Source organism: Trichoderma reesei (genome assembly GCF_000167675.1).
Source record: "Trichoderma reesei QM6a unplaced genomic scaffold TRIREscaffold_27, whole genome shotgun sequence".
NCBI lineage: Eukaryota > Fungi > Ascomycota > Sordariomycetes > Hypocreales > Hypocreaceae > Trichoderma > Trichoderma reesei.
In genome coordinates, this window is record NW_006711174.1 from 123,278 (window position 1) to 148,703 (window position 25,426).

General features: G+C 55.0%; 10 protein-coding genes across 10 annotated transcripts; 6 read left to right on the forward strand and 4 right to left on the reverse strand.

Moving 5' to 3' along the window:
• The first annotated feature begins 2,169 nt into the window (after positions 1 to 2,169).
• Positions 2,170 to 3,168, forward strand: TRIREDRAFT_123818 (glycoside hydrolase family 11). Its single transcript, XM_006968885.1, has 2 exons — positions 2,170 to 2,539; positions 2,649 to 3,168. Exons 1-2 carry the CDS (start codon positions 2,268 to 2,270, stop codon positions 3,046 to 3,048), a joined length of 672 nt encoding a protein of 223 aa, XP_006968947.1. The 5' UTR covers positions 2,170 to 2,267; the 3' UTR covers positions 3,049 to 3,168.
• A 459-nt stretch (positions 3,169 to 3,627) lies between these two features.
• On the reverse strand, positions 3,628 to 4,880 carry TRIREDRAFT_69061 (uncharacterized protein; the record flags this gene model as incomplete). Its single annotated transcript, XM_006968954.1, has 3 exons — positions 3,628 to 4,377; positions 4,438 to 4,662; positions 4,728 to 4,880. 3 exons carry the CDS (start codon positions 4,878 to 4,880, stop codon positions 3,628 to 3,630), a joined length of 1,128 nt encoding a protein of 375 aa, XP_006969016.1.
• A 1,233-nt stretch (positions 4,881 to 6,113) lies between these two features.
• TRIREDRAFT_69035 (uncharacterized protein) lies at positions 6,114 to 7,696 on the forward strand (the record flags this gene model as incomplete). The annotated part of the gene is made up of 4 exons (XM_006968886.1): positions 6,114 to 6,222; positions 6,306 to 6,423; positions 6,510 to 7,275; positions 7,337 to 7,696. 4 exons carry the CDS (start codon positions 6,114 to 6,116, stop codon positions 7,694 to 7,696), a joined length of 1,353 nt encoding a protein of 450 aa, XP_006968948.1.
• Positions 7,697 to 9,968: 2,272 nt separating this feature from the next.
• On the forward strand, positions 9,969 to 11,988 carry TRIREDRAFT_123820 (branched chain aminotransferase). Its single transcript, XM_006968887.1, has 2 exons — positions 9,969 to 11,521; positions 11,586 to 11,988. Exons 1-2 carry the CDS (start codon positions 10,463 to 10,465, stop codon positions 11,757 to 11,759), a joined length of 1,233 nt encoding a protein of 410 aa, XP_006968949.1. The 5' UTR covers positions 9,969 to 10,462; the 3' UTR covers positions 11,760 to 11,988.
• Positions 11,989 to 13,271: 1,283 nt separating this feature from the next.
• TRIREDRAFT_68966 (uncharacterized protein) lies at positions 13,272 to 14,115 on the reverse strand (the record flags this gene model as incomplete). Its single annotated transcript, XM_006968955.1, has 2 exons — positions 13,272 to 13,642; positions 13,764 to 14,115. 2 exons carry the CDS (start codon positions 14,113 to 14,115, stop codon positions 13,272 to 13,274), a joined length of 723 nt encoding a protein of 240 aa, XP_006969017.1.
• A 369-nt stretch (positions 14,116 to 14,484) lies between these two features.
• On the forward strand, positions 14,485 to 15,162 carry TRIREDRAFT_81730 (uncharacterized protein; the record flags this gene model as incomplete). The annotated part of the gene is made up of 2 exons (XM_006968888.1): positions 14,485 to 14,510; positions 14,594 to 15,162. 2 exons carry the CDS (start codon positions 14,487 to 14,489, stop codon positions 15,053 to 15,055), a joined length of 486 nt encoding a protein of 161 aa, XP_006968950.1. The 3' UTR covers positions 15,056 to 15,162.
• A 50-nt stretch (positions 15,163 to 15,212) lies between these two features.
• Positions 15,213 to 17,244, reverse strand: TRIREDRAFT_5645 (lincomycin-condensing protein; the record flags this gene model as incomplete). The annotated part of the gene is made up of 4 exons (XM_006968852.1): positions 15,213 to 16,502; positions 16,573 to 16,922; positions 16,992 to 17,010; positions 17,080 to 17,244. The coding sequence occupies 4 exons, from the start codon at positions 17,242 to 17,244 to the stop codon at positions 15,213 to 15,215; spliced, it is 1,824 nt and encodes a 607-aa protein (XP_006968914.1).
• Positions 17,245 to 18,059: 815 nt separating this feature from the next.
• On the reverse strand, positions 18,060 to 19,274 carry TRIREDRAFT_68956 (FAD dependent oxidoreductase; the record flags this gene model as incomplete). The annotated part of the gene is made up of 4 exons (XM_006968956.1): positions 18,060 to 18,371; positions 18,432 to 18,830; positions 18,888 to 19,086; positions 19,156 to 19,274. Coding segments are annotated over 4 exons (1,029 nt in total), but the record flags the coding sequence as incomplete, so codon positions are not given.
• A 2,297-nt stretch (positions 19,275 to 21,571) lies between these two features.
• TRIREDRAFT_68924 (uncharacterized protein) lies at positions 21,572 to 22,651 on the forward strand (the record flags this gene model as incomplete). Its single annotated transcript, XM_006968889.1, has 3 exons — positions 21,572 to 22,138; positions 22,196 to 22,477; positions 22,541 to 22,651. 3 exons carry the CDS (start codon positions 21,572 to 21,574, stop codon positions 22,649 to 22,651), a joined length of 960 nt encoding a protein of 319 aa, XP_006968951.1.
• A 607-nt stretch (positions 22,652 to 23,258) lies between these two features.
• TRIREDRAFT_51998 (uncharacterized protein) lies at positions 23,259 to 24,892 on the forward strand (the record flags this gene model as incomplete). Its single annotated transcript, XM_006968890.1, has 1 exon — positions 23,259 to 24,892. A coding segment is annotated over exon 1 (1,542 nt), but the record flags the coding sequence as incomplete, so codon positions are not given.
• Between the last annotated feature and the right edge of the window lie 534 nt (positions 24,893 to 25,426).

Consider the following 25,426-nt stretch of genomic DNA (forward strand, 5'->3'; position numbering starts at 1 on the left):
CGCTGCTGTACATGATCCCCAGTGTCGACATCCTGATCTATTCTAGGTAAGGTAGATTCAACTCAGTATATCGTTATTCGAGATAAAATGGATAGCATTGAGTATCTGAAGAAAGTAGGTACCAATATTAAACTTCTCTTTATAGCTAGATCACAGTACTGAAAAGAAAAGAAGTAGCGATTATTATCTTGAATAAAAGATATAGCAGTCTATATCTCTACTAGAGGAAAGTAGAAGAAGTAGAGCTACCTAGAATTACAAGTCTCCTCTTTCTACCCCCTCCTCTCCCCCCTCTCCTCTGCTTATTTCATAACCATCTCCTGTTTCGCCATTTAAACGTACATTCAAAGCTCTCTCGGCGCCGTCTGCCCACACATCAACAAGCATCACGCCTGCAGCAGCATCTCTAGGACTGCTCGCGCCTGAAAAGCAGATCAACAAGAGCAGTTCAGACTGGCATTCTATCCGGCCCTATTCTCATTCCGACGGTTACTCTGCCACCGACCGTGCCCAGAAGGAATACCAGAACACCTGAACCTGCTGGAAGGCACCTTTTAGTCCACCAACTTTGGAACGACGCAGCCTCTTCTCTCAAAGCTCAGATCATAGACGCAGCCAGCGACATGCAGTGCAATGTCATGGATGTTTTGTGGGTTACGTTCGTCCCTACAGAGTCACTGGCAGGCTACATGCATGTCATGGTCCCATATCGCCCATTCGACCACCGTCAGCCCAGTACTTGCTCGTGTCAATCTCCGTCAGTCGCGTGTGATCAGACATTCCAACTGGATCTGGGCCAGCCGGGCACTCTTTGCCTTGTCCTGTTTGACAGGTTCAATTTGCTCTGTATGCCACTTCTGTCCAGTCTGTTTAGTGAGCCAGACTGCTGAGACACTCTGAACCGAGGAGCAAGCGCCTCCACAGCCAAGAAGTTGAAGAAGACGGCAGACACCCACACAGTGACCACGAAGCTTTGTCACGCAGTATTGATCCCATCAACCACTAGCAAATCCCTAGACACCCCGAAAGGACTTCAACAGTGACCTAGCAGCAAAGCCGTGAGTCTCGGACGGCCTCTTGTTCAACTCAACCGACCTTCCAAGCTACAAAAACGACAAGGTTGGATGTCTGCCGTTTGCTGCCTCGCCACCAGCTGACTTTAGGCAAAACAGGTCATTGAATCCAGATCGGAGTCGACACTCGCATCCGTGCTCCGGGAGTCACGATCGAGACATGCCGCCCAAGCATGCAACCTGCCCCAGGGTCCGATTATATCCAATTTAGCCGCTGGACAAGCTGCATCCATGCCGCTCATCACCCCCGCAAATCACTTTCGGGTCCCGTCTTCTCCCAGATTGCTTTCATCGGCACTAGACCAATGGAGAGCGGCTCTTGCTGAATGCCGTCGTAGGCTGTTGTCGACGGACCTCGGGGTGCATGAGGCTGGGAACAGGGGGTGGGGGACATGGCATGGTGTGTGTGTGTGTTATGGTTAATTGGAAGCATACGGGTTGACTCTACTTGGTTATAACGGCCACATTCGACATCAGGTAATGGATGTGACATGGCCGCTCCACGGCGGGCTTTGGGCGTGAATTACGACATTGCGGCAAAGATGGAATGGACTATTCGCCATTCTAGCACGCGATATTGTGATGCTGCTGCTGATGGCTAATCCCAAAGACTCGTCATACTGCCTCTTGTAGTTTACTGCATCGTCTTGACTCCACTGAGAGGACTGTGCCGATGAGACGCTGCTGAGAAACGTCGAATCGGTTGTACACTCGGAGCATTTTGGGGTAACTTGTTGATTTTCCATTTCCTTCTATACGTCCATGAGTTTCCGTTCCGATATATGAGATTGCCAAGAGGAAATTAGCCGTTATTCAGACAATGTATGTGCCGGGCTTCTTCTCACATGTATCGGAGCAGAAGGGGTCCATCTATGTGAGCTGACTCGAGACGGCTGAGACAGCAGCATCACCACGTCACGATGGTGTTGCAAGGCGCAATATCATTGATGAAAGGAGAACAACTTCTAGACTGGGTAAATTGGTCAATGGCCAGCCGCTCGGCCGTGCGGAGACGAGGCAAGCTTGATGAGGCCAAATTATCCGTCAACTGTCTTATAAAGGAGCCCATGCCAAACCCCCCCTAAAGACTCAAGAAGCCAAACCTGAACAACCCCAGCACCTGAACAGTCATACAACCCCTCCAAGCCCAAAAGACACAACAACTCCTACTAGCTGAAGCAAGAAGACATCAACATGGTCTCCTTCACCTCCCTCCTCGCCGGCGTCGCCGCCATCTCGGGCGTCTTGGCCGCTCCCGCCGCCGAGGTCGAATCCGTGGCTGTGGAGAAGCGCCAGACGATTCAGCCCGGCACGGGCTACAACAACGGCTACTTCTACTCGTACTGGAACGATGGCCACGGCGGCGTGACGTACACCAATGGTCCCGGCGGGCAGTTCTCCGTCAACTGGTCCAACTCGGGCAACTTTGTCGGCGGCAAGGGATGGCAGCCCGGCACCAAGAACAAGTAAGACTACCTACTCTTACCCCCTTTGACCAACACAGCACAACACAATACAACACATGTGACTACCAATCATGGAATCGGATCTAACAGCTGTGTTTTCAAAAAAAAGGGTCATCAACTTCTCGGGCAGCTACAACCCCAACGGCAACAGCTACCTCTCCGTGTACGGCTGGTCCCGCAACCCCCTGATCGAGTACTACATCGTCGAGAACTTTGGCACCTACAACCCGTCCACGGGCGCCACCAAGCTGGGCGAGGTCACCTCCGACGGCAGCGTCTACGACATTTACCGCACGCAGCGCGTCAACCAGCCGTCCATCATCGGCACCGCCACCTTTTACCAGTACTGGTCCGTCCGCCGCAACCACCGCTCGAGCGGCTCCGTCAACACGGCGAACCACTTCAACGCGTGGGCTCAGCAAGGCCTGACGCTCGGGACGATGGATTACCAGATTGTTGCCGTGGAGGGTTACTTTAGCTCTGGCTCTGCTTCCATCACCGTCAGCTAAAGGGGGCTCTTCTTTTGTGATGTGTGAAAAAAAAAAAAAGGATGGTGGATAAAAGGGGGTTGAAGGGCTTGTGTTCTTTGGCTCTGTAGAGGCTCTAGGGGGTTGGATTGGGCTGACTATGGTCTCCCCTTTGTATGCTACACACTGATCAGACGATCGTAGTCAGTTGAGAGATGAGCTTCATTGGTCGATATGAGTGCTTTGAGACTGGACACTTGCGTGACTGCATGTTCCGTTTCTTGTGATAATTGCCGTGAAGATGTGTCTGCTGGTATGACGACAAAGTAGCATCAGCAGCAAAGTATGGCGAGGACTACTAGGCCCAAGATATTGTCGGCTTCGTCAAAGTGAGAAATTTTAGGGTCTCCATTGATTACATTCATCCGTTTCAGAAGCACGATATAGAGGAGTAGCACCATCAGGTCGGAAAGGTCGTCAACAGCTTGAACAAGTCATACTAAGGTATGTTAGTGTGGTCGTGGTTGTCGGTATCAGTAGGTATCATTGGAGTATGTGTTATATACAGATTAATGGGACCAATGCATCACGCATCAGGACATGCCCTGGCAATCCTCCCTCTTACAAATCGCGATGAGGCTTGGGTTTGGGGGTAATAGTAGCGGTCGTAAAGGTGGTGGTGCCAGTAGCGCACACGCAGCCCTGGCCGGAAATGCTGGTAATGGGAGGAGATTTGCAGGTGGGCTCGGTGGTAAAGGAGGCGTAGGTGCTGGTGGGCTCAACCGTGGGCTCAACCAGCTCAGCCTTGACCAGGACGGGGATGATCTGGCCTGTGGACAGGCTGAAGGAGCGGTGGTTGAGCACGGTGAGAATGGCGCCAATCTCGCCCGAGTGGCTGGTGATGCTAATCCAGGTGTTGTCGTCGTGCGAAAAGACGTCGTCAATCGCCTCCTTGGAACGGGCGACCTGGTGAGCAGGCGTCTCGCCCTCGTCCTCTTTGCCGCGCCACAGCAGGTCCTCCTCGGTGAAGCCAGCCTCGAACTCAAAGTTGGGAGCGTAGGCGTGAATCTGAGACTTGGTGGAGCGGCGGTCGCAGGTGTGGATGCTGATGCTCTCGCGAAACAGCTCCTTGATGACGGGTTTGAAGGGGTGTGAGCGAGGTAGCTTCTGGTTGGCAAAGGTGAATTGGGCCGTCTGGAGGCAGCGCTTGAGAGGCGAGCTGTAGTACGACTCAAAAAAGGGGAGGCCTTCCTGCTCGAAGCGCGACTTGAAGTAGGCGTTGGCCTTGGTAGTCTGCTGAATGCCGTTGGGGGTCAGTTCAGGGTCAGCCCAGGTGGAAGTGCCGTTGCCATCTTGCTCGGCCCAGTAGCACTATGGAAGCGTAAGTCAGCAGCTGTTTGAGCAACGAAGAGGAGATTTGTCGAGGCTCACATTCCAGGCGGGAGTGCCGTAAAAGCTTTCGGCAGTGTTGTGCCATCCCTCGCCGTGGCGGCCCATGAAGAGCACCTTGTAGGTGCTCTTGTCCTCCTTGCGGCACTCGCTGTTGAGCGACTCGACGTAGTGGGCGAAGCGCTGCCACTGGGTCTTCCTGTGGTGAGGATCGAACCTGGCATCTGTGGGGTAGGTCCTGTTGATGAGACCAAAGTTGAAGGCGGCCTGTGTCAAGCAAAGCGTGAGTCGGAGTCTCTAACCAGAGCGGCACAGATGCTGGCAACACCTACATAGTCGAAGCTGCCGGGGTCAGTGCTCGGGTCGTCCTGGAGGAAGAAGCCCGGAACCGACGAGTACTTGATGTCGTCGCAGTCGGAGACGTGCTTCCAGGCCACGGCGCCGCGAGCGAGCGCCAGGGCGACGGACAGCAGAGAGGCCTTCATCTTGGCGATAATGAGGATGTAGATGAAGACGAAGAGGAGGCAGAGGCTCAGACTCGTTGGCTGCGACGGAAGACAGGCGTCCTAGAGAGCAACGTCATGTCGATCCCGGGGCGACGCAGCGACTTATATGTCTGAACCTGTCCAGCTGCTCTCTCCTGCATGCGACGTTGAGACACTCGCAACAGGCTGGTGAACACCAGGATGTAACCAGTCGACAGGGCTGGGAGGCTGCACCCGCTGCGCCAGATGGAGCCTGTCAGTGCTGCTCTGGGGCCTCTGTCAGCACTTGAGCCGAGGTGCCGTCTTTAGCGCGCCATGTCGGTGTCGAGAGAAGAACGGCCGTGGACGCAACAGCAGGCTCAAGGCCCATGTCCGCTCCAATCGATGGACAACGTGGCGGGCCAGTCCGGGGCCGCGAGGCTTCAGGGCATCGGAATGCGCACGTGGAGGCGCACCGTGGTAGACGATTCAGGGGACTTTCGGCGTGCGGGTGGTTCCTGGATCTGGCAGACGACGGTGAGAGTGATGATGCTGTGGGAGATGGACTGCCGGTTGGGTCATGGTGCCATGCTGGCGTGGCAAAAGGACCATGTCGAGCCGTTGAAAGACGTCGATGGAGATGTCGGTCGATGTTGTGGGAGTGGGGCTCTTCCACTTTGACTGTCACTTGTTTCGTAGAGATGCTGAGCCAGTGCAATCGCAAAGAGCGGAACTGATGACGATGATGTTGTTGTTCTTCATGAGACGAGAGGGTTGGGTAAAGGCTCATGAAGGGCTCCCAAACGTCAGCAAGCGATCCATCGCTTAGAGCTTACGGTTAAGGTACCTGTAATAACCACCGGCACCTCCAGCTCTTTCACCAGACATGTTAGCGTCCGTCGCTTAGCGGACCCTGACGTGCACCTCAAGGGGGGCTACCTACCCAGAGTCACTGAACTGCGCTAAAGCCGCTGAAGAGCTGCTACGCCCACTGTAACGGCTCCGATAAGATAGCCCTGGAGCAGCCCAGCGATGAATGTCACCTTCATTTCCCCGCAGTCGCCCCCAACAACCCCTGAACAAACATGCATTGAGCTCACAGCCTTGCCGTAGACACGACAGCTCAGCTCTCCAGCGACGGCAGACGAAGCCTCGGATTGAGCTACGGTTGATTGAGCATCTACGGACCCTGTGCTGGCCCTGCGTCCAATTATACTCCAGAGCGCCATTGCCCACTTCCGCTTCAGTCCCAAGATGAGCGCCTCCAACCCGGAGCTTCTCGAGCAGCCTCAGGGCGAGCCTGCGCCGGAGCTTCTCGACGGTCGCATCTGGGTCGACGGCTGCTGGGACTTTTTCCACCATGGTGAGACCCCAATCGCGCATGATGAGCTCCCCCCATTGATCCATGGCAGAGCATATGCTAACGAGTCTGGGCGCGACTGTCAGGCCACGCCGGCGCAATGGTTCAGGCCAGACAGCTGGGCGACGAGCTGTACGTCGGTGTCCACTCGGACGAGGCGATTCTTGCCAACAAAGGCCCTACGGTCATGAACCTCGAGGAGCGGTATGTCGTGTCGTTCTATGTTGAGTCTTGGAGATGTGAGAGGAGCAAGGGCGCATGAGGACTGACTGCTTGATTGCAAACAATAGCCTCGCCGCGACCGATGCCTGTCGATGGGTTACCAAGTCGGTCGGATACGCCCCTTACGTGACACAGCTCCCCTACATCTCTCACTACGGATGCCGATACGTGGTTCACGGCGACGACATTACCTCGGACAGCGACGGCAACGACTGCTACCGCTATGTCAAGGAGGCCGGCCGCTTCAAGGTCGTCAAGCGATCGCCCGGCATCTCCACCACGGACCTCGTCGGCCGCATGCTGCTGTGCACTAAGACTCATTTCATCAAGTCGCTGAAGAAGACGCTGGCCGGCGAGGAGGGCGTGGGCACCCCGGAGGAGCGCAAGGCCCAGGCGGAGGCGATGCTCGAGCGGATCAAGCTGTATGCGACGGACGAAACAGCCAAGAACCCCGGTGTGGACGTCTGGTTCTGGCATTCCGCTCCCGACGCGGGCGATGGCGAGCGTGGATCATATGAAAAATTTCTGGAGGGAGCTGGTCGCAAACCTGGGCAGCGCGTGGTCTACGTCGACGGCGGGTTCGATCTCTTCTCCAGCGGTCACATTGCGTTTCTGCGCAAGGTGCTGGAGGAGGAGGACAAGCTTGCGCGAGAGGCGGGCTGGTTCTCTGCCGAGGCCACCGAGAAGCGGAAGAGCGCAAACGGCGGCAAGGACTACGGGCCGGCATACGTGGTGGCTGGCGTTCACGAGGACCGGGTGATTAACGAGTGGAAGGGGGTCAACTATCCCATCATGAACATTTACGAGCGAGGGCTCTGCGTGCTGCAGTGCAAGGTATGTCTCTGGCGCCTCTCATCTCTACCGCAGCCGACAACTGATTACCCGTGTATAATAGTACATCAACGCCGTTGTTTTCGGAGCGCCCTTTACCCCGACCAAGAGCTACCTCACAGACTCGCCGTGGGGCGTCCCCGACGCGGTGTATCACGGCCCAACGGCCTTTATGCCCCTGACATACGACCCGTACACGGCGCCCAAGGAGATGGGCATCTACCGGCAGATTGGCGAGCACACGTTTTCGCACGTCAACGCGGGGGAGATTGTGCAGCGCATCATGAAGAGCCGCGACATGTACGAGGCGCGGCAGCGGGCCAAGGGGGTCAAGGCCGAGGTGGAGGCGGCGGCGAGGGCGCGGGAGCAGCTGGAGGAGGAGCAGCGCAAGAAGGAGGCCGAGAGGGGGGTCATGTCGAGCTGAGCATGTTGTGGTTTTCGGCGACGACGACGACGACGGACACGCGGGTGATTGGGTGTGAATTGGATCATGGAGTTTGAGATACCTACAGTCTTCAACAGGCGACGAAGAGGAGAGGCAGGATAGATACCTATAGACGGAGAATAGCGATTGCTTGCCATTGACGACTCACTCGTCTCTGTGCGTTAATAGTAACATGCCTTGTGATGGCAGTAGTAGGTAGAAGGGCTGAAACGCAGTGGGCGCTGCATTGCCATCTTCTGACCGCCTGCTTACTCTGTACGCAAACCATCGTGCTCATGTGAGCAAACGACTTGCCGCCGTCGTACACCGGAACGAAGGGAACAACATCGATGATCTCATGCAACGCCAACCTAAACCACCTACCTACCTACCTGATACATAAAGGCGCCTGTCCTACCTTACCTACCAACCCAATCGCACAGTACAAGCTCATCGTAGGTAATCGGAGAAAGAAAATATGACAGTAGGGCACGGCTATTGACGGTGTAAAAAGTGCCCCGGCTTAGACTAATAGTAATAGGTACCTTTTTTTCTTTTCTGTCGTCTTCCTCGAGATGTGGGGTACGGGTGGGATGCGATGTTATGCGCGGGCCCGGATCGGAGCTGATAAGGGAGTGACTGACTGACACGAAGAAGGATGGAAACTTTGGTCAAGAGGCATTGGAGGGTAGGTATCCTGGGGATGCTGGAATGTTCTGTGTAAATTGATGAGATCTAATGGTTGCTATCTGTCTGCCTCAATCTTCCTTTTTGACACTTGTATCTCAGTCTATTCGGTATTAGATCACGCAAGGTGGGTTGCAAACACTGTCTGAATCTGGAAAGGCCAAGTCGACATCTTCCCTCCTTTGCATCTCAATCTCCATGTCAAGACGCATCCGTTCATCACCACGGCGCGCCCTTTCACCCCCCCACACCATGTCATGTCGTGTCGTGTCAAAGATCGGAAACAATGTCGCATCCGGCATCGCACCGCTCATCAATCGCATCAATTACCACCTATCTTATCATATTAGATTAGTAGTAGTAGTACTACTACTACTACTGTAGTACTAGCAACTCGTACGATCTTGTCTGTCAAATGCCAGATGACAAAGGGCAAGTCCCTTCTTAGTAACCCCCCCCCCCCCCTTGCTTGTGTTCCATGTGCCGTGAAAGCGGGGCGGAGTATTTCCGCTCGCCGGGAACGTGGGGTCAACAACCCAAGGCCAGCTTCGGTCGGTGTCGGTGGCGGCACTGCCCGGTCCTGCCTTTTGCTGTCTGGATGAGGAATTGGGAGAAGAGCAGCTGGATCAATTGGAGCGAATCCGACTGAGCATCAATTCATCTCGATAAGAATCATCAACATCGACCAGGACAGTGGATTTGCACCGTCAATTGGAACCCCAAGAAGGACATGAGTAACATCAGAAGAGGCTTGTCGCCGGGCTCGGCACATGGGCGGTGCGGGCAGACACGGGATAGTAAGGCAAGGTATTCCCATCACCGCGCTTCCCCCAGTCACTTCAACCGAAACAATACAGTACATACCTACCTTAGGTAGTAGTAGTAGTAATATCGTACCTCGAGAACAAAGACGCCGGACCGCCAGGAGAAACAGGTCACCTGCACCCCCCCTTTCCTCGCGCTGGAGCCAACCAAATCCCATGCTCGCCCTTTTTCCAGGCATATCATAGCGTACGGCCTCTGTTCGCTAGTGTCTGTGCCTTTGTCGGTGACGTCTTGATTTCTCCGTTGGCTTTTAGAGCTGATGGCCGTCTCCCTCCTTCTCCCTCTCCCTCTCTGTGAAGCATTATAAACATAGTCTTGGACCTCTAAAGTAATAACATCACAGTACCATGATTTTAGTAGAAGCACCGACCACAAAGTCATCCACCCCCCAGAGCCTCTACAAGCCGAACCAACGGCCATCCCCAGCTTCTATCCCCTTCACAACTTGGAGTTTCTAGCGTTCCCACGGAGTCGTACCTACAACCGACCCGCGAGTGACCCCACTCTACGCCGCGTGCCGATGCTGCTCCTTGAGTAGCCGCTGTCCAGCCTCAAGGTACTCACACCCTCACACAACTTCCAGACGCTAAACCACTTTATTGTGGAGCCACCGACGAACGGACGGGATAAGAACCTTTTTCTTTCCTTTCCCTTTTTGGTGTCATAAAAAGGCGACTTTTTGCCTCTCTTTTGTCTCGAGTCAGTTTTTGAAAGATTTTAGAGAACCACTATTTTGTTCTCTTTGCCTTCCATCAGACTCCCGAATTTTCACGTATCAGTCTTATCGAAAAAGGCAAGGGAAAGCAGACTTGGGAACAATTTACAGACTCTTGACAAAATCGTAGGATCATCACCGTCAAGACTGAAAATCTCCGCCGTACCAGATTTTTGGAATCCCCCAATTTAAGCCAAAACGTGGAACCGGCTGCTGGCTAGTAGCATCTTCCTCAAGCCTCCCTCTTGTTACTTGGCGTCCAAAATAGTTCCCAGGTTCCATACGATATACACGCACACACAAGCCGCGGCTGATCAATTTTTTTTCTTCTCTCTTTCTCCTGGCACGCTTTGAGTCATTCTCCATCGAGACCCGCCATCGGACCTTATCTTGCCCGCCAGCTCCTCTATATTATCGGACCCTCCCTCCTCCTTCTACCTATTTACCCTCCCCTTCACTCCCTCAACAACAACATCCCGTCTCAACTCTTCTCCTCATCTTCATTCTTCCTCCTCCACCTATCCCACCAAATCGACACAATGGCTCCCTCCGCTATCCCTACTCAGGACGTCGACCTCACCGCGGCCAACATCCAGGTCAAGGAGGCCACCCAGCCCACCAAGCCCAGCAATGGCACCACGCCCGCCCCCCTCGATGCCTCCAAGCTCATCTACAACCTCACCAAGGACCCCCGTCCCGTCCCCGGCGAGGAGGTTGCCAATGCCAGCGACCAGACCATCTGCACCGACCACATGCTGACGGCCACCTGGTCCGCCTCCGAGGGCTGGGGCGCCCCCGAGATCAAGCCTTACGGCCCCCTGAGCCTCATGCCCACGGCCTCGGTCCTGCACTACGCCACCGAGTGCTTCGAGGGCCTCAAGGCCTACCGCGGCTACGACGGCAAGCTGCGCGTCTTCCGCCCGGACTGCAACTGCGCCCGCATGCACATGTCCGCCGGCCGCATCTCCCTGCCCCTCTTTGAGCCCGCCGAGCTGCAGAAGCTCATCATCGCCCTGCTGGCCGTCGACGGACCCCGGTGGCTGCCCAAGAACGAGCCCGGCCGCTACCTGTACATCCGCCCGACCCTGATCGGAACCCAGTCCCAGCTCGGCGTCCAGGCGCCCCGCGAGGCCCTGCTGTACATCATCGTCACCTACATGCCGCGCCTTGACAGCCCTCCCGGCGGCATGCGCCTGCACACCTCTCCCGAGGACATGGTCCGCGCCTGGGTCGGCGGCTTTGGCTACGCCAAGGTCGGTGCTAACTACGGCCCCTCGCTGGCCGCCACGGCCGAGGCCCGGGCCCGCGGCTACCACCAGATCCTGTGGCTGTACGGCAAGGACGGCGAGTGCACCGAGGCCGGTGCCAGCAACTTCTTCATCGTCTGGAAGCGCAGGGACGGCAAGACGGAGCTCATCACTGCTCCCCTGGACGACAAGCTCATCCTGGACGGTGTTACGCGCCGAAGCATCCTGGAGCTGGCTCGTTCGCGCCTGAGCGACGAGTTGGAGGTGACGGAGCGCAAGTACACCATTGACGAGGTCATTGAGGCCGATGCCGAGGGCCGTTTGGTCGAGGCTTTCGCCGCTGGAACTGCCGTAAGTGAAACCACTGCGTGGAATCAGTACAACGTGAAACGTCAAGCTAACAATAATTCTCCAGTACTTTGTCTGCCCCGTCTCGGCTATCCACCACCGCGGCAAGGACATAAACATTCCCATGGGCCCCGAGAACACGCCCAACGTCATCACCTCCAAGATCAAGACCTGGATTGGCGACATCATGTACGGCAACGTCGACCACGAGTGGGGCGTTGTCATTCCTGAGCGGGAGTAAACCCGAAAAGGCGGAGCTGCGACGAAGAACGGGAAATGGCACGACGTTGACGATGATGACTTGTTTAGATTTTTATTGCATGGGAAAAGTCGAAGGGTTGTATGATTTACACAAGGGATGAATGGGCGTTCAATGGCGAATGGGAGCATGTCGCGACATGGCCGTGATTTTGAAGACGGGATGCTGCGGGCTGAGGAACATAGATACATAAGCGTATGTACTTGGTAGCTCATGACAGAATAAATGGAAATAGACAAGGATTCCTTCACTTGCCGACACTTCCCATGTGCATTCAATCCACCAGCATGGCCTGTAGAATCCTCATCGACTGAGCGTGGGCCTCTTCCCTGTAATTCTACCACGCGAGTTAGTAACCTGATATTCTTGTGAAGCTCCAAGTCTCATACCTCTTCTATCTCGTCGATGGCTTGATTGCTTTCGGCGACAATGCGTTCGATTTCTTGCTTAAAGGAAGCCATCTCGGCGTAGTACTCATCCTCATTGGTAGCCTCTCCATTCGCAACAGGACCTTCCTCCATCCTCAAAAGCTCCTGGCGCAGATCCTCCTGAAGCTGAATAAGGTCTAACCATTCGCGATGGAGCAGACCCAACTCACTCTCTACCTTTGTAAGCTCCTCCTTAGCGTTTGCAAGGTGCGCCTCGATGGTAGCCTGAGGGAAGCTCTTTGAGTGGCAAAGAGTTTTTGAAAGCGGATACGAGAGGTTGAAATACAGCTCGTCAATATCGGCGGCCATCGAGGACGCAAAAGTGGCAAAGTGCTCGACTTCAAGTGTCATTTCTCGCTTGGCTTCGGCCAACTTTTCGACTGCCAAGGCATACAGTTCGACGCCTTCCTGAGCAAATGCCTCTGAGATGACCATGTTGAGTTAATCATCTTGGAGAAGACACAACTCGAGCCTGATACGAACCTTTGAGTTGTTCTAGCGAGTCGGCTTCCGCTACCTTTTCTTCCTGAGCCTTGCTTTTGATTGCATCATTGCTAAAAGTGGCAAAGCATGCGCGGTACAGATCGTTTGACCGGAGCTGCTCGTCTCGAGATGACGAGGATGACAGAGGGCCCTTGGATGCAGAAAATATCCCGGGACTACTCAGACGCCCCAAGAGAGTTGATGAGGACAGGTCATCGCTCGAGGACGAGTGACCGGCTGGGTGATTTTCTTGGGGAAAGAGACGGTCCATGAGAGATGACTGGTTGGAATGCGCCATGATAATGCAGTTGCGAGTAATAGTGTAGAATGGGAACAGAGTGGTGGTAAGTGATGGATTGATGGAGAGGACAAAATCGGTAGAGGATGAAGAGAATGAGGGGGTCAAGAAAAACAAGTGATGGTTGAGATGTGAAAGACGGAAGGAGCGAGTCCCTCGCGGGGAGACCACTTGGGCAGGCAGGATTGCGTTGACCACCTGCTGCTTCGAGCGGCACTCGGTACCAGGCGGCAGTGTCGCGATGGCTTCAACTTGGAAGTATCTCGAAATTCTTTGTAAAAAGCTTCACTCTGCGTCTTTGCTCTCCCCAGCAGTGAGTCCCAGCTTCTCCTCAATCGCGGCCACGATTGTCTGCCAAGTTGCCATCGCGCCCTGACCGACGTCACCGCAGGCTAACCCCTTGGAAATCGCCTGCAGCTCCTCGACCCATCCGCCTGGGCCGCCCATGATTTCGTTGAGAAGCTGCAGATTGCGCTGCGTGACGGGATTGCGGAACATGGCCGTGTTCATGGCTGTGGCGACGAGAATCTTCTTCTTCTTGCCGTCTACGCCGCCGTCGGTGTCCCAGGCGAGGATGATGGAGGACAGGAGAGAATCGGTCATGCCGTGGACCATCTTGGCAAGAGTATTTGCACTGAGCGGTGCGATGACTGAAGCTGCTGTTAGATTACATACAGGTATGTCATGGGGTGAGTCAACAAGAAGAAGCAGGTACCTAAGAGGTCAGCCCCTATGCTTGCAAGTTAGCAATTGTGTCACCTAAAGTGAGGACGGGACAAGTCGACTTGCATTTTCTGAGCTCAATATGCAGGATGGGAGCGCCCCGAGTCCACGGCTGGACCCATTCGGACTCATCCGTGTATATCGCATCGACGTTTGGATAGCTGCGAATGTCCTCGAGACTTGGCTGCTCAGCCGCTTGGCCTTGTAGGAACTGGGCGGCTGAGCTGGTGAGCACGAGCCGGATGGACAGGTTGGGATGCCGTGAGAGGCCCTGGATGATGTTGGGGATCTTGATGGTCGCTACGGATCCGGATGCAGCCAGCAAGAGATGCAGCTTTCCATCGCTGCGGGCTTGCGAGACGTCTTGCGCCGGGTTATCGGAGGAGAGGTGGCTAAGATGCTTCATGATGATGTCTAGGTAGGTACCATAAGAGGGCGAGAAGAAACACACAGAGCTAATGGGAAGATAGCTAAAGGCAAGAAGATGGCTTTCCAGGCGGAATCAACGACACCGGATATCCAACAAGGGAGCTTATGACAGTACAGATAAGCCTACTTCGTGCCGTGCCTCGCTTTGTCCTGTGGCGAGAACCCGAGCCTCTGGTGAGATTTGTCACTCACACTGGTTGGTGAACCGAATTGTGTGATTGGTCAGCGGCTTCAATTGCATCACCCCTCCACCAAATTTGGCCGTCAAAGTCATTGTCGGCTCAACTTTTTCCTTCCTCGGCTGCCTTTATCTCTTGCAACAATCGCAAGGTCACACAACTCACAGCCATGTTTGCACGATCAGTCGCTTCTGTACGTCTCCCTGAAGCTGGGCCTCATGTCAGGTTTCTCGAACGAGAAGAAACGCCTTGCTAACTCTGGATGCGCCATGACAGAGCTTCCTGCGGCAAGCTGCTCGCCCAGCTGCTGCTCGCCCGCTTCTCTCAGCCTTCCGCGCGCCCGTCGCTCCCCTGACGCCCTTCCAGATCCGACTGCTGTCCGAGTCGACCCGATCCGCCATCGACAAGGCCATTGCGTCGGCGCCCGTCGTCCTCTTCATGAAGGGCACGCCGGAGACGCCCCAGTGCGGCTTCTCGCGCGCCGTCATCCAGATCCTCGGCATGCAGGGCGTCAGCCCGGACAAGTTCGCCGCCTTCAATGTGCTGGAGGACCCCGAGCTGCGGGAGGGCATCAAGGAGTACTCGGACTGGCCGACGATACCTCAGCTGTACGTCGACAAGCAGTTTGTGGGCGGGTGCGACATCCTGGTCTCGATGCACCAGAACGGCGACTTGCAGAAGCTGTTTGAGGAGAGCAAGGTCCTGGTCGAGGCGGAGGAGGGAGAGAAGAAGGAGTAGAGTCCACGTTTGCCGAGGAGACGGTCGATAGGCGAGGATAATGTATGATATACTCTGTATGAGAATAAACATGACGCATGGCAAAAGGACATTGTATGTTTAAACTCGGGCTAGGGAATATAAATAAGCGATATGTTCTGTCTATCAATCGGCTCATCTACAATGGGTATGCTGCTCCGTCTGCTCTCATGTCACTGCCCGCCGACCAGATGGGCGTCTTTTCCACCGGGTCAAGCGTGTACCGGATAATCTGCCCTCGGCCAAAGAGGCCTCGCTTCGGCCCTCCTCCGACAACGACCACCTTGTGGCCCAGCTGCCTCAGGCCCTCAATCACCTCGGGATCCATCGACTCCTCCACGCTGACCGTCCAGTCCACGGGCTTGCCCGGCTCGGGAAAGCCCGCGCCGACGCATATCCGGGGCGCGTCGAGGGCCTGCTGGGGGTTGAGCTTGCCGACGATCTGGCCGAGGAGGACTTGCACGTGGCCCTGGGGCTGCATGAAGCCGCCCATGACGCCAAACGACGAGTGCAGCGAGCCGTCCTTGAGGTTGGTGGCCATGGCGGGGATGATTGTGTGGTAGGGCCGCTTGCGAGGCTCGAGGCGGTTGGGGTGGCTCGCGTCGAGGGAGAAGTTGGCGCCCCTGTTCTGCAGGGTGAAGCCGCAGCCGCGGGGGATGATGCAGGTGCCGAAGCCGCCGTAGTTGGAGTTGATGAAGGAGGCGGCGTTGCCGTGGGCGTCGGAGACGGTGAAGTAGACGGTGTCGCTGCTCTGGAGGGCGGGCGACGGGTAGTTTGGCTCGCCGTGCTCGACCAGGTCGAGGGCGCGGGACGGGTTGAAGAGGGAGGCGCGCTGAAAGAGGTACTTTTCGGACAGGAGGCCCTCGACGGGGACGGGCGTCACGTTGGGGTCGGCGACGTACCAGCTGGCGTCGGCAAAGGACAGGCGGAGGGCCTCGATGATGGCGTGCAGGTACGGCGTCGTGTTGAAGTCGTCGGGCTTGAACGTCGGGATCTCGCCCTGCTTCTCGAGCTCCTGGATGATGCCCAGCGCCATGAGCGCGATGATGCCCTGGCCGTTGGGCGGGTGCTCCCACAGCTCGATGCCCTCGTCGGGCTTCTCCTTGCTGCTGAGCCCCTGGCCGCGGAACTTGAGCGAGATGGGCTCGACGGGCTCGCTGCCCTGCTCGAGGTGGTGCTGCAGGTCCTCGAGCGTCAGGTGGCCGCCGAGGTCCCGGACGACCTTGACGAGCTCCTCGGCGATGCGCCCCGTGTAGAAGCCGGGTTTGCCTTGCTCGGCGAGGGTGCGAAAGGTCCTGGCCAGGGTCGGGTTCTTCATGATTTCGCCGGGACGGGGGGCTCTGACGCCGTCGGGCTGACTGGGGTCGACTTTGAGCATCTCTGCGTAGTTGGGGGAGGCCTTTCGGATGAGATGCTCTGCGCTGGACCACTTTGTTTTGTTCATTCGTCAGTTCAAATATATGACATGAGGCATGATGCTATATCAGGAGAAGACGTACGTAGTAGCCGGTCACTTCAGACACCGGAAACCCCTTTTCTCCCAGCTGGATCGCCGGCTTCAGGATCTCGCTCAAGTTCAGCTTGCCGCTGCCGAACCTCTCCACCGTGTCTACCCATCCAGCAGGCGCACCTGGGACCGTCACGGCGTGGACGCTGGCCATGGGGATCTGCCCGACAGTGCCCTGGGGGATGTCGAGGTCGGACCGGATCTGGTCGAGGGTGCACTTGGCGCCCGAGCGGCCGGAGCCGTTCATGGCAAAGACCTGCTGCTTGGCGGCGTCCCAGTAGAGGATGAACATATCGCCGCCGATGCCTGTTGAGCAGGGCTCCGTCATGTTGAGGCCGGCGGCTGCGAATCACATGTGAGTCAGGATACTTGTGAGTTGAGGTTCATTGCAGGAGGTTAGCTGTCACGCACCAACCGCAACCGCAGCATCCTGAGAGCAAGCATGTCAGTCAAGATTCACATGAATTGGGTTTGGAATTGGGTTCTCATATCAGCTTACAGCGGCGTTTCCTCCCGCGCGCAGCACCTCGAGGCCACATTTCGCTGCTAGAGGCTGTGAGCAGGCGACGATGCCCTCGGTGCTGTGGACGACGCTTCGGCGCGAGGGGAATTTGAACATGTCGTAGGTGGGATCCTGAAAGAGTGACGAGCTGGGTAGAGGCATTTTGGTGTAGTTTTGGTATTCCAGGCTGTGCCTTTCTAATTCTCATGTATAGACTGAAGGGGCGACGAATAACAAAGAGATGGCCTTGATGAGTATATATATATATAGGTGTCCGATGAACGTATGAGGTTGAGCCAGCTATCAACAACGGAAGAAAAGACAGAGAAAACACACAGACTAAAGACCAGAGAGTCAATGAACATGTCATGCATCTGTCTCGTCAACTCGGCTCGGCATACGGGGCAATTCTATGCGATCTCTGCCCTCCCATCAACTGACTAATAATGCTCGTAACTCAGCAACCTCAGCAAAGCAAATCGCCCGTAAAATAACATCATAGAGGGGTTATGGCTGCTCAAGCCGAGCGCGGGGAAGATCTAGTATGGGACAAAGGACCCTGATAGTGGTTCGCTCCCCCGCTTGGAAGGTCTGAAAAGGGCAGGCCAAATAGAGGGCGAGTTATTTCCGAGATCGGGGCAAGAGGCCGAGGAGATGGTGCTGAACAAGATGTATATAACGGTAGCGAAGGGAATTCATTTTATAGAACTGATTCTTTTCCATACACACACAGGTATACATGTTTTGATAACGATATCTTGACGGTGTGGCAATTTATAACATATGTATAAGCTGAGACATTTTGGTGGGTTGAGCTCCCATCATGACATACACACGGCTTTTACTCAGGCATTGAAACCACGTTAACGCACGACATGAAATAAACCCTTATAACGCATATACGTATGAAAACTAAACAACACAAGAAAGGAGACAAGCAAGAGAAAAATACAATAACCCATTCCATAATCAAACAATCACAGCCTCGACCGTCGACTGGCCCGCTCCAGATCCCGCAACACATCGTCCACAGTGCCAACCGCGTCCATGGCCATGCCGTATCCCGCCTGATAACCAGTGCCCCCAGCACCGTAGTTGTGCACAAGGACCTTTTTGTTGCCGTCAATGACAATCTCTTCGCGTTCGATCCGCGCGCCGCCTTCGCGCGAGGGGCGGAGGCCTGCAAAGGAGGCGATGATGTCAAAGGGCTCGAGCTCGGGGCAGAGCTTGAGGCAGCGGTTGATGATGGACTCTGTCTCATACGAGTATGTTGCTCCATCACTGTTTGCCTGAGTCAGCTACCTGAAGTCGAAATCTCCAGTATGAGAGAAAAGCTGGACCTACCTCACGCCTTTTTGCATGTATCCCCCAAGAATCACATGCCCATCCGTCCCCGGCCGCGGAATAACATACGTCTCGTAGTCCTTGCCATGCCTCATCACGTTGCGCTTGACACGCGGAGCCTTGACAAGGACGACTTGACCGCGTGTCGGATAGCACTTTTCGTCCTCAACGCCAGGCAGCGTCTTGGCCGCGATGCCGGTGCAGTTGACGACGACCCTCGTGGTGGGACTGGAGTACGCGGCCTGAATGGTGGGGAATCTGTGTCGGACAAAGTGCACGCCGTACTGGTCCTTGAGCCGGCGGAAGAGGTACTCAATGTGCTTGGGCGCGTTGAGGGTGAGGGTGGTGAAGGAGATGCCGAACTTGACGCCGGCGGGGAGCTCGTGGCTTGGTATCTCCTTGAACTGCGGCTTTGTGAGTGGTTGCGATGGCGGGTGCGAAGAAAGATGACAGGCACTCACATCTTCGAGATACTCTGATATCGCCTTGATCTTGTCATGGGGCACGTGCTCGTCCCAGTACTCTATCGAGGCTGTTCGGCGGATGTACGCCTCGTCACCATGCTCCGAGGCCAGCCTGGTGAGATGCGTGTAGCCGAGGCGGTCCCATTTGAGTGCATTTGCATCGTTACCCGAGATGCCGGAGAAGTTGCATCCAGCCCTTTGACAAGTCAGTCAATGGGTTCATACAGCGGAGGTCAATATCGGATAAACGGGGCATTTCACTGACCAAGGCGACGTGTAGGTCGCAGATGTATCTCCGGGCAGATGCTCCGCGATGACGGTGATGAAGGGTCCCAGCCCCCTCTCGGCCAGCACGAGAGCAACGTCCAAGCCGATGATGCCTGCGCTAAAAGACGATGAAAACCACAGTGAGTGAGCGGTTCCCTTTGATGATGTGATGATGAGAGCCTCGAGGAAGGGGACGAGGCATCCATGACATGAAACACTCACCCGACGATGACAATTGCGTCGCTGGCTGCCTTGCCGACGCGCTCGTTGTCGCTGTCGCCCCGGTGCATGCCGTCGATCTTGATCCTGATCTTGCCTGGCGATGCTTCTCAAGAAGAACAAGAAGAAGCTGAAGCTCAGACGGGCGGGGGAGAGAATCGGGCGATCGAAAAGCTATCGCTACCACTACTGCTCCAGGTTTTGAAGCTTCGCTCCGCCCAGTATCGAAATCGACGGGGCCGGCACGTTGGATTGGAAGTGCGGATAATAAGGGAGCCTCAGCCTCGGCCCAGCGAAATGGAGGCAGTGTGACTTGCAGCAAGGGGACTTGATTTCTCTGGGGTGCAGGGTTCTCCCTTCCATGTGGCGGAGTTGTGTATGCATTAATTATCCCGTCTCGAGCTGAAGTTGCTTCTGCATTATTATTTTCGTGCCCGTCCTTTTTTTTTTCTTTGTTTATTCGATGGCTGGGGAAATTGGGGGCGCTGCAGCCCATGTAAGCCGATGCCGGTCCAGGTGGCTTGAGGAGGAGTTTGGGCGTGGCGGCGCATTTTGATGGCTTTGATATGGTGAGAACAGCATAGACTATTGTAGGACGGATGGCGCCGGCTTGTGTGCTAAAGTCGTTAAGTGAGGCTGTTATCACATATATAGTCCGGCAATTGGGTATTTGAGGCATATAATTGTGACGGCGCGGATCGAGGTTGATGGATGCGTGGCCATGGCCTGAGGGGCGAGGGATGCTGATCCAACGCCACGAGCACATTCGCTCACCCTGTAGGTGAATCACTGACTTGGCCGACCACAGAGATGATTTAGACTACCTATAGAGATATCAAGAGCGGTAAGTTTGGTATCTTGTATGTAGATTCTGGCTTCGAGGATTTTGAACCTATCTCCCGCACTTCTGCAATCTTCAGGCAGCGTGCACCCTTTGAGGCGTATCCTCGTTTCTTACACGCATCAAAAAGCGTATTCCCTCGACTTACATGCGTCCCATATTGGATCCTCTGGCTGTTACGCAGCCAATCGACCAATCTGGACTGCTCAACAGGCTCAATCAGTGAATGGTCTGCAAGCTACCCAACCTTTACAAACAGGCAACCACTATCCCCTCAGATATACAAGAGAAGGACCAAATTAAGACATATTGCATCACAAGGTTTCAACGATGTTCCATGAACGGGGAAGAGAAGCACGGCGCCTTGCTCTGGCTAGCACGTCGGTGTTGTTGGCAGCTGAACCAGGTCTCCTTGCATATTCGTGTGCACCCATTCATACCTAATGCTACCCTGATAAATGTGATCACTCAATCGCCATGCTTTCGATATCTGGCCATTTAAAAGCCAGGCTACAGCGGGATGCACGAGAACGACCGGAGACGTCTTGGGACCACATCATGTTGTTAGGCAGTGGGCTGGCCATTAAGGATAGCTACCTGCTTAATGGGCCTCTTGACATGAGCAAGAACACAGAGCGCATCTGTGTCCTTGTATACAAGCAGATGCCCCGGAGAGTCTACAAGCAGCAAGGTAAGGTATGATGTGATCCTTCCTGCGGCTCCGACCGCCGAGACAATCACCAGTCGAGAATCGGGAAGTGGGTGTCATTGGGGTTACACATGCAACATATGTACTCACATGTATCTCATGCCCTCCATGCCGAATATGTATTTAATATGGCCGGCTCCTCTGCCTGATCTTCTGTCTCTTAACATCAACCATCTGTGTTGCAACGCCTGAAGATGGCGGAAACGTGGATTCAGTCGACTGCTCGCAACTTGGTCTTCCAGATCCTAAAGCGCATCGAACACGGGCGATTAACCATTTCGACCAAGTACGAAAATGGCAAAAACGAGAGTCTTTCCTTTGGCGGTGACGGGGCCGACTCAGAAGCCGAGATCGTTGTCATCGTCAAGAATCCGCAGGTCTTTGTCCGGCTATGCCAGGCATTCGACTTGGTGAGAGGACCACGCATACTCTATATGTACGGGGATCAACTGCTGACAATACTGAAAGGGCCTGTCAGAGTCGTACATGGTCCAAGACGTAGAGTGTGACAACCTCATTGGACTGTTCACAGTTAGTCCCCATTCTCTGTAAACATTGAGAGCGAAAGACTCAAACTGCTCGCTGCAGCTTTACGTGAAGAATCAGCGCGTTCTGGGGGCGTCTGGCGGCAACTTCTTATACTCAATGATACCACGAGCAGCTCACTATCTGAGCCCATCCAACGACACCACAAATGCTCTCAAGAATGCCTCGTTCCACTACGATACTTCCAACAACCACTTTGCCGGCTTTCTCTCCCCCGACATGAATTACAGCTCCGCCCTCTGGTCGGGCGAGCCAGGGGAATCACTTGAGGCTGCTCAACGCCGCAAGATCCAAAATATTCTCGACAAGGCAGAAATCGCATCCGGTCATCATGTTCTAGACATTGGATGCGGCTGGGGAGACTTGGCCATTAAGGCTGTGCAGCAGACTGGATGCCGAGTGACGGGACTGACGCTTTCGAAAGAGCAAAAGTCGCTTGCTGAAGAGAGGATCATGGCGGCTGGCCTGCAAGACAAGATCACCATTTTGCTTTGCGATTATCGCAAGGCTCCTGTTCCGGAGGGCGGATATGACCGGGTCATCTCCATCGAGATGCTGGAACATGTGGGCGACAAGTACATGAACAAGTACTTTCAGCACATCTCGAACTATCTGAAGCCCAAAGGCGGAAGGATGGTAGTCCAAGGCATCACAAAGATTAACTCTGTAAGGCTCGAGAACTTATTGCTCGATATAGTACTACTGACAATTTCTTACCCGCAGTACACTTCGACTGGAGAAACCGTCGACAACTTCATAGACCGCTACATCTTCCCTGGAGGGTATCTTCCAAACATCAACCAGCTCTTGGCATCGATACACAATGGCTCGCGTGGCGGCTTGGAGGTAGAAAGCGTTCAGAGCATCGGCCCTCATTACATCCGCACGCTGCAGTGCTGGAGAGAGAACTTTGATACCAACTGGGAGACCATCAGAGCGGACTTTGTGTCCAAGAACCCGAGCGCCACGGATTTCACGATTGAAGCCTATCGACGACAATGGATGGTATGTAACAAGTATTGCCCTGTGAATATTGGGATATGGCTGCTGACGTCTCGGGCACTGCAGTATTACTTCCAGTACTGCGAGGCGGGTTTCAGAGCTCGGATCTTGGGAGACTATGTCATTTCTGCTATCCGGACGCCTTGGCCTGAGATTCCGGCCAATGTGCCGCACTAGATGCGGTAGAGAGGGGGCTTTCCCGTATGCCTTGGAAATGAAATGTTTGGCTTTTTTTTTGTGGCTAAGGTAGATGTCGACTTATACTATGAATGAGTCTGTTCAGTGAGGTTTCGACTCATACACGAGCCCTCTGCGACATCTATGTTGACGTCCCCTGTGAGTTGCCGTAGGGAATTGTATGTCGACGTAGCTATCACCGCCGACTGGGCCATCCATTACTCAGATTGTCAGATTGAGCTTGAATGTCTCCGTGGCTTCCGAGCTGATGACTATGATCCGATGAGGCTGCATAACATGAACGAAATAGTTCTGTTCCGCATCAGATAGCCGCCATTAGAAGCAATTCGATTCACAACAACTTGATGATTGTTTGGAGTCTTCAACCGCATCTCGGCTTTAAACGGCGGCTCGCGCCTCGGATCGCCGTTATCAGATCCGGCTTCGGCTCTGATCCACTTCCCCACGCCCTCCGGCTATCAGTTGCGTGACATTTCATGTCTAGCTGAAGCAGACGCAACAATCACTCCTCCAGTTGTTACTTTGCTTTGCAAAAGTCGAGACACCAACCGGAGGACAGTCAGCGCAATGGGTGAATTACACGGCTCTCGAGGCTTCAGCGTGCTGGTCAACGGCAAAGTCTACCAGTCTCCAGACTCCAACACGGCGGCAGACGTCGGCCCCTCCTTTGCAGAGTGCATGATCATCAGGGACGGCATCATCCAATATGTTGGCCCTGAGGCTGATACCGAGGTCGAAGCTGCCAAAGCTGCCGGCGCTACGATTAGGGACCTGGGCAATCACACTGTTCTCCCGGGATTCATCGACGGCCACCTGCACATCCTGCTGCTGGGACAGTCGCTCACCAAGGTTGGCCTGGAGGCATGCAAGAACCTGGAGGACATCCGGGCAGAGATCAAACGATATGCGGTGGCTCACCCGGATGTGCCCCGTATCTTCTGCCGCGGCTGGATGCACAGCATGACCCCCGAGGGCGTCGATTCGACCCTCTTGGACGACCTGGACGAAAGACCAATCTTTGTCGATACCAAAGACTTGCACTCGACGTGGTGCAACTCGGCAGGTCTAGAAGAGGTCCGCCGTGTGATGCACATTGCGGAAGATGCCCCGGATCCCGCGGGAGGAACTTTCCAGCGCGGCAAAGACGGCAAACTCAACGGCGTCTTCAACGAGAGCGCCGTATTCGAGTACATCTGGCCCTTCACGGCAAAGGTGGCGTCTATCAAGGAGCGCAAAGAAGCCATTAAGGCTGCTATCAAGGCGTTCAACGCAGCTGGCTATACAGGAATGGTTGACATGGCCATGGACGAGACCATATGGGAGCCTCTAATTGCTCTACGGAACGAAGAAGGGCTGGGCGGAATGCGAATTGCCGCGTACTGGCTCATGAAGCCGAGTGACTCCCTCGACGATGTGATTCCGCAGCTTGACCGTGCCATCGAGCTCGCTGGGCAATACAACTCGCGCACTACACCGGACTGCCGCGTCGTCGGCATCAAGGTAATCTGCGATGGCATCATCGATGCGTGTACCGCCTCGCTGACGGAGCCGTACTCGACGGGGACGAATCCCGACCCGATCTGGTCCGAGGAGTTTCTCAATCCCATCGTGTCCAAGGCTCATGCAGCAGGACTCCAGGTTGCGCTGCATGCCATCGGCAACCGGACAATCCGCATGGCGATTGATGTCCTGGAGAAGAACACGGACCGCTCGCGTCGTCCGAGGATTGAGCATCTCGAGGTCTCGGACGCCCAAGATGCGGCGCGTCTGGGGAAGCTGGGCATCACTGCGTCGATTCAGCCGGTTCACTCGGATCCCGCCATCCTGCGAGCCTGGCCGAGACTCATTGGCGAGCACCGCTGCAAGAGAGCCTTTGCATACCGCGAGTTTGCGGACGGAGGCGCGCCTCTGGCTCTCGGCTCAGACGCACCAACAGCTCCCCATCTGCCCATCCCCAACATGTACGTGGCCACGACGAGAAGGTCGTACCGCGAGCCTAACCTGCAGACTGTGGTCAATCCCGAGTTTGCGCTCACGGTATGCCAGAGCGTCGTGGCGGCGACGCATGGATCGGCGTACTCTGTCTTTGCGGATGAGTGGACGGGGAGCCTGAGAAAGGGGCTCAAGGCGGATTTTGTGATCTGCGATGTCGAGCTTGAGGCGGAGAGGCTGATCAGGGGCGTCGTGAGGGAGACTTGGTTTGAGGGGACGCAGGTTTACAGGGCGGAGGAGTCATGATATATTACGTTGAGAGCGTTAGCGAATGAAGCTGATTTGGAGCGACCACTCGGCTGCTCGGCCTGAGAACAACGTAGATGTTGACAAGAGACTTTATGATTAATCATTTTCCAAAAGCATCTCATTTGACAATGACGGAAGCTACACGTGTTTGATGGATGTACGAACTGTCAGTTCCAAATACCCGGAGTCCATAGGATCATTCTATTCCCAGTGGTCGCGATGCTTCGAGTACGCACCAGAGAATTACGAAGCCAGCACTGCTCTGCGCTGAAACAATCGGCAGCCACAGCAAAAGCTGCTTATGCTCCCAAGCATCTCGGCTCGGGCTTCTCCAAAGTCAATGTACCAGCATTGCTGATACCCTCCAGTGACTTGCAAGTTGTCATCGAGATCGACAACCGTTGATCGCATAGCCAGACCCAGAGTTTCTACGACAATCGTCCAAGCCCATCCCCTACTCCTGCAGAAGTTTCCTTGTTATAACTGTCACACCTAAAAATACAGACAGCTCCC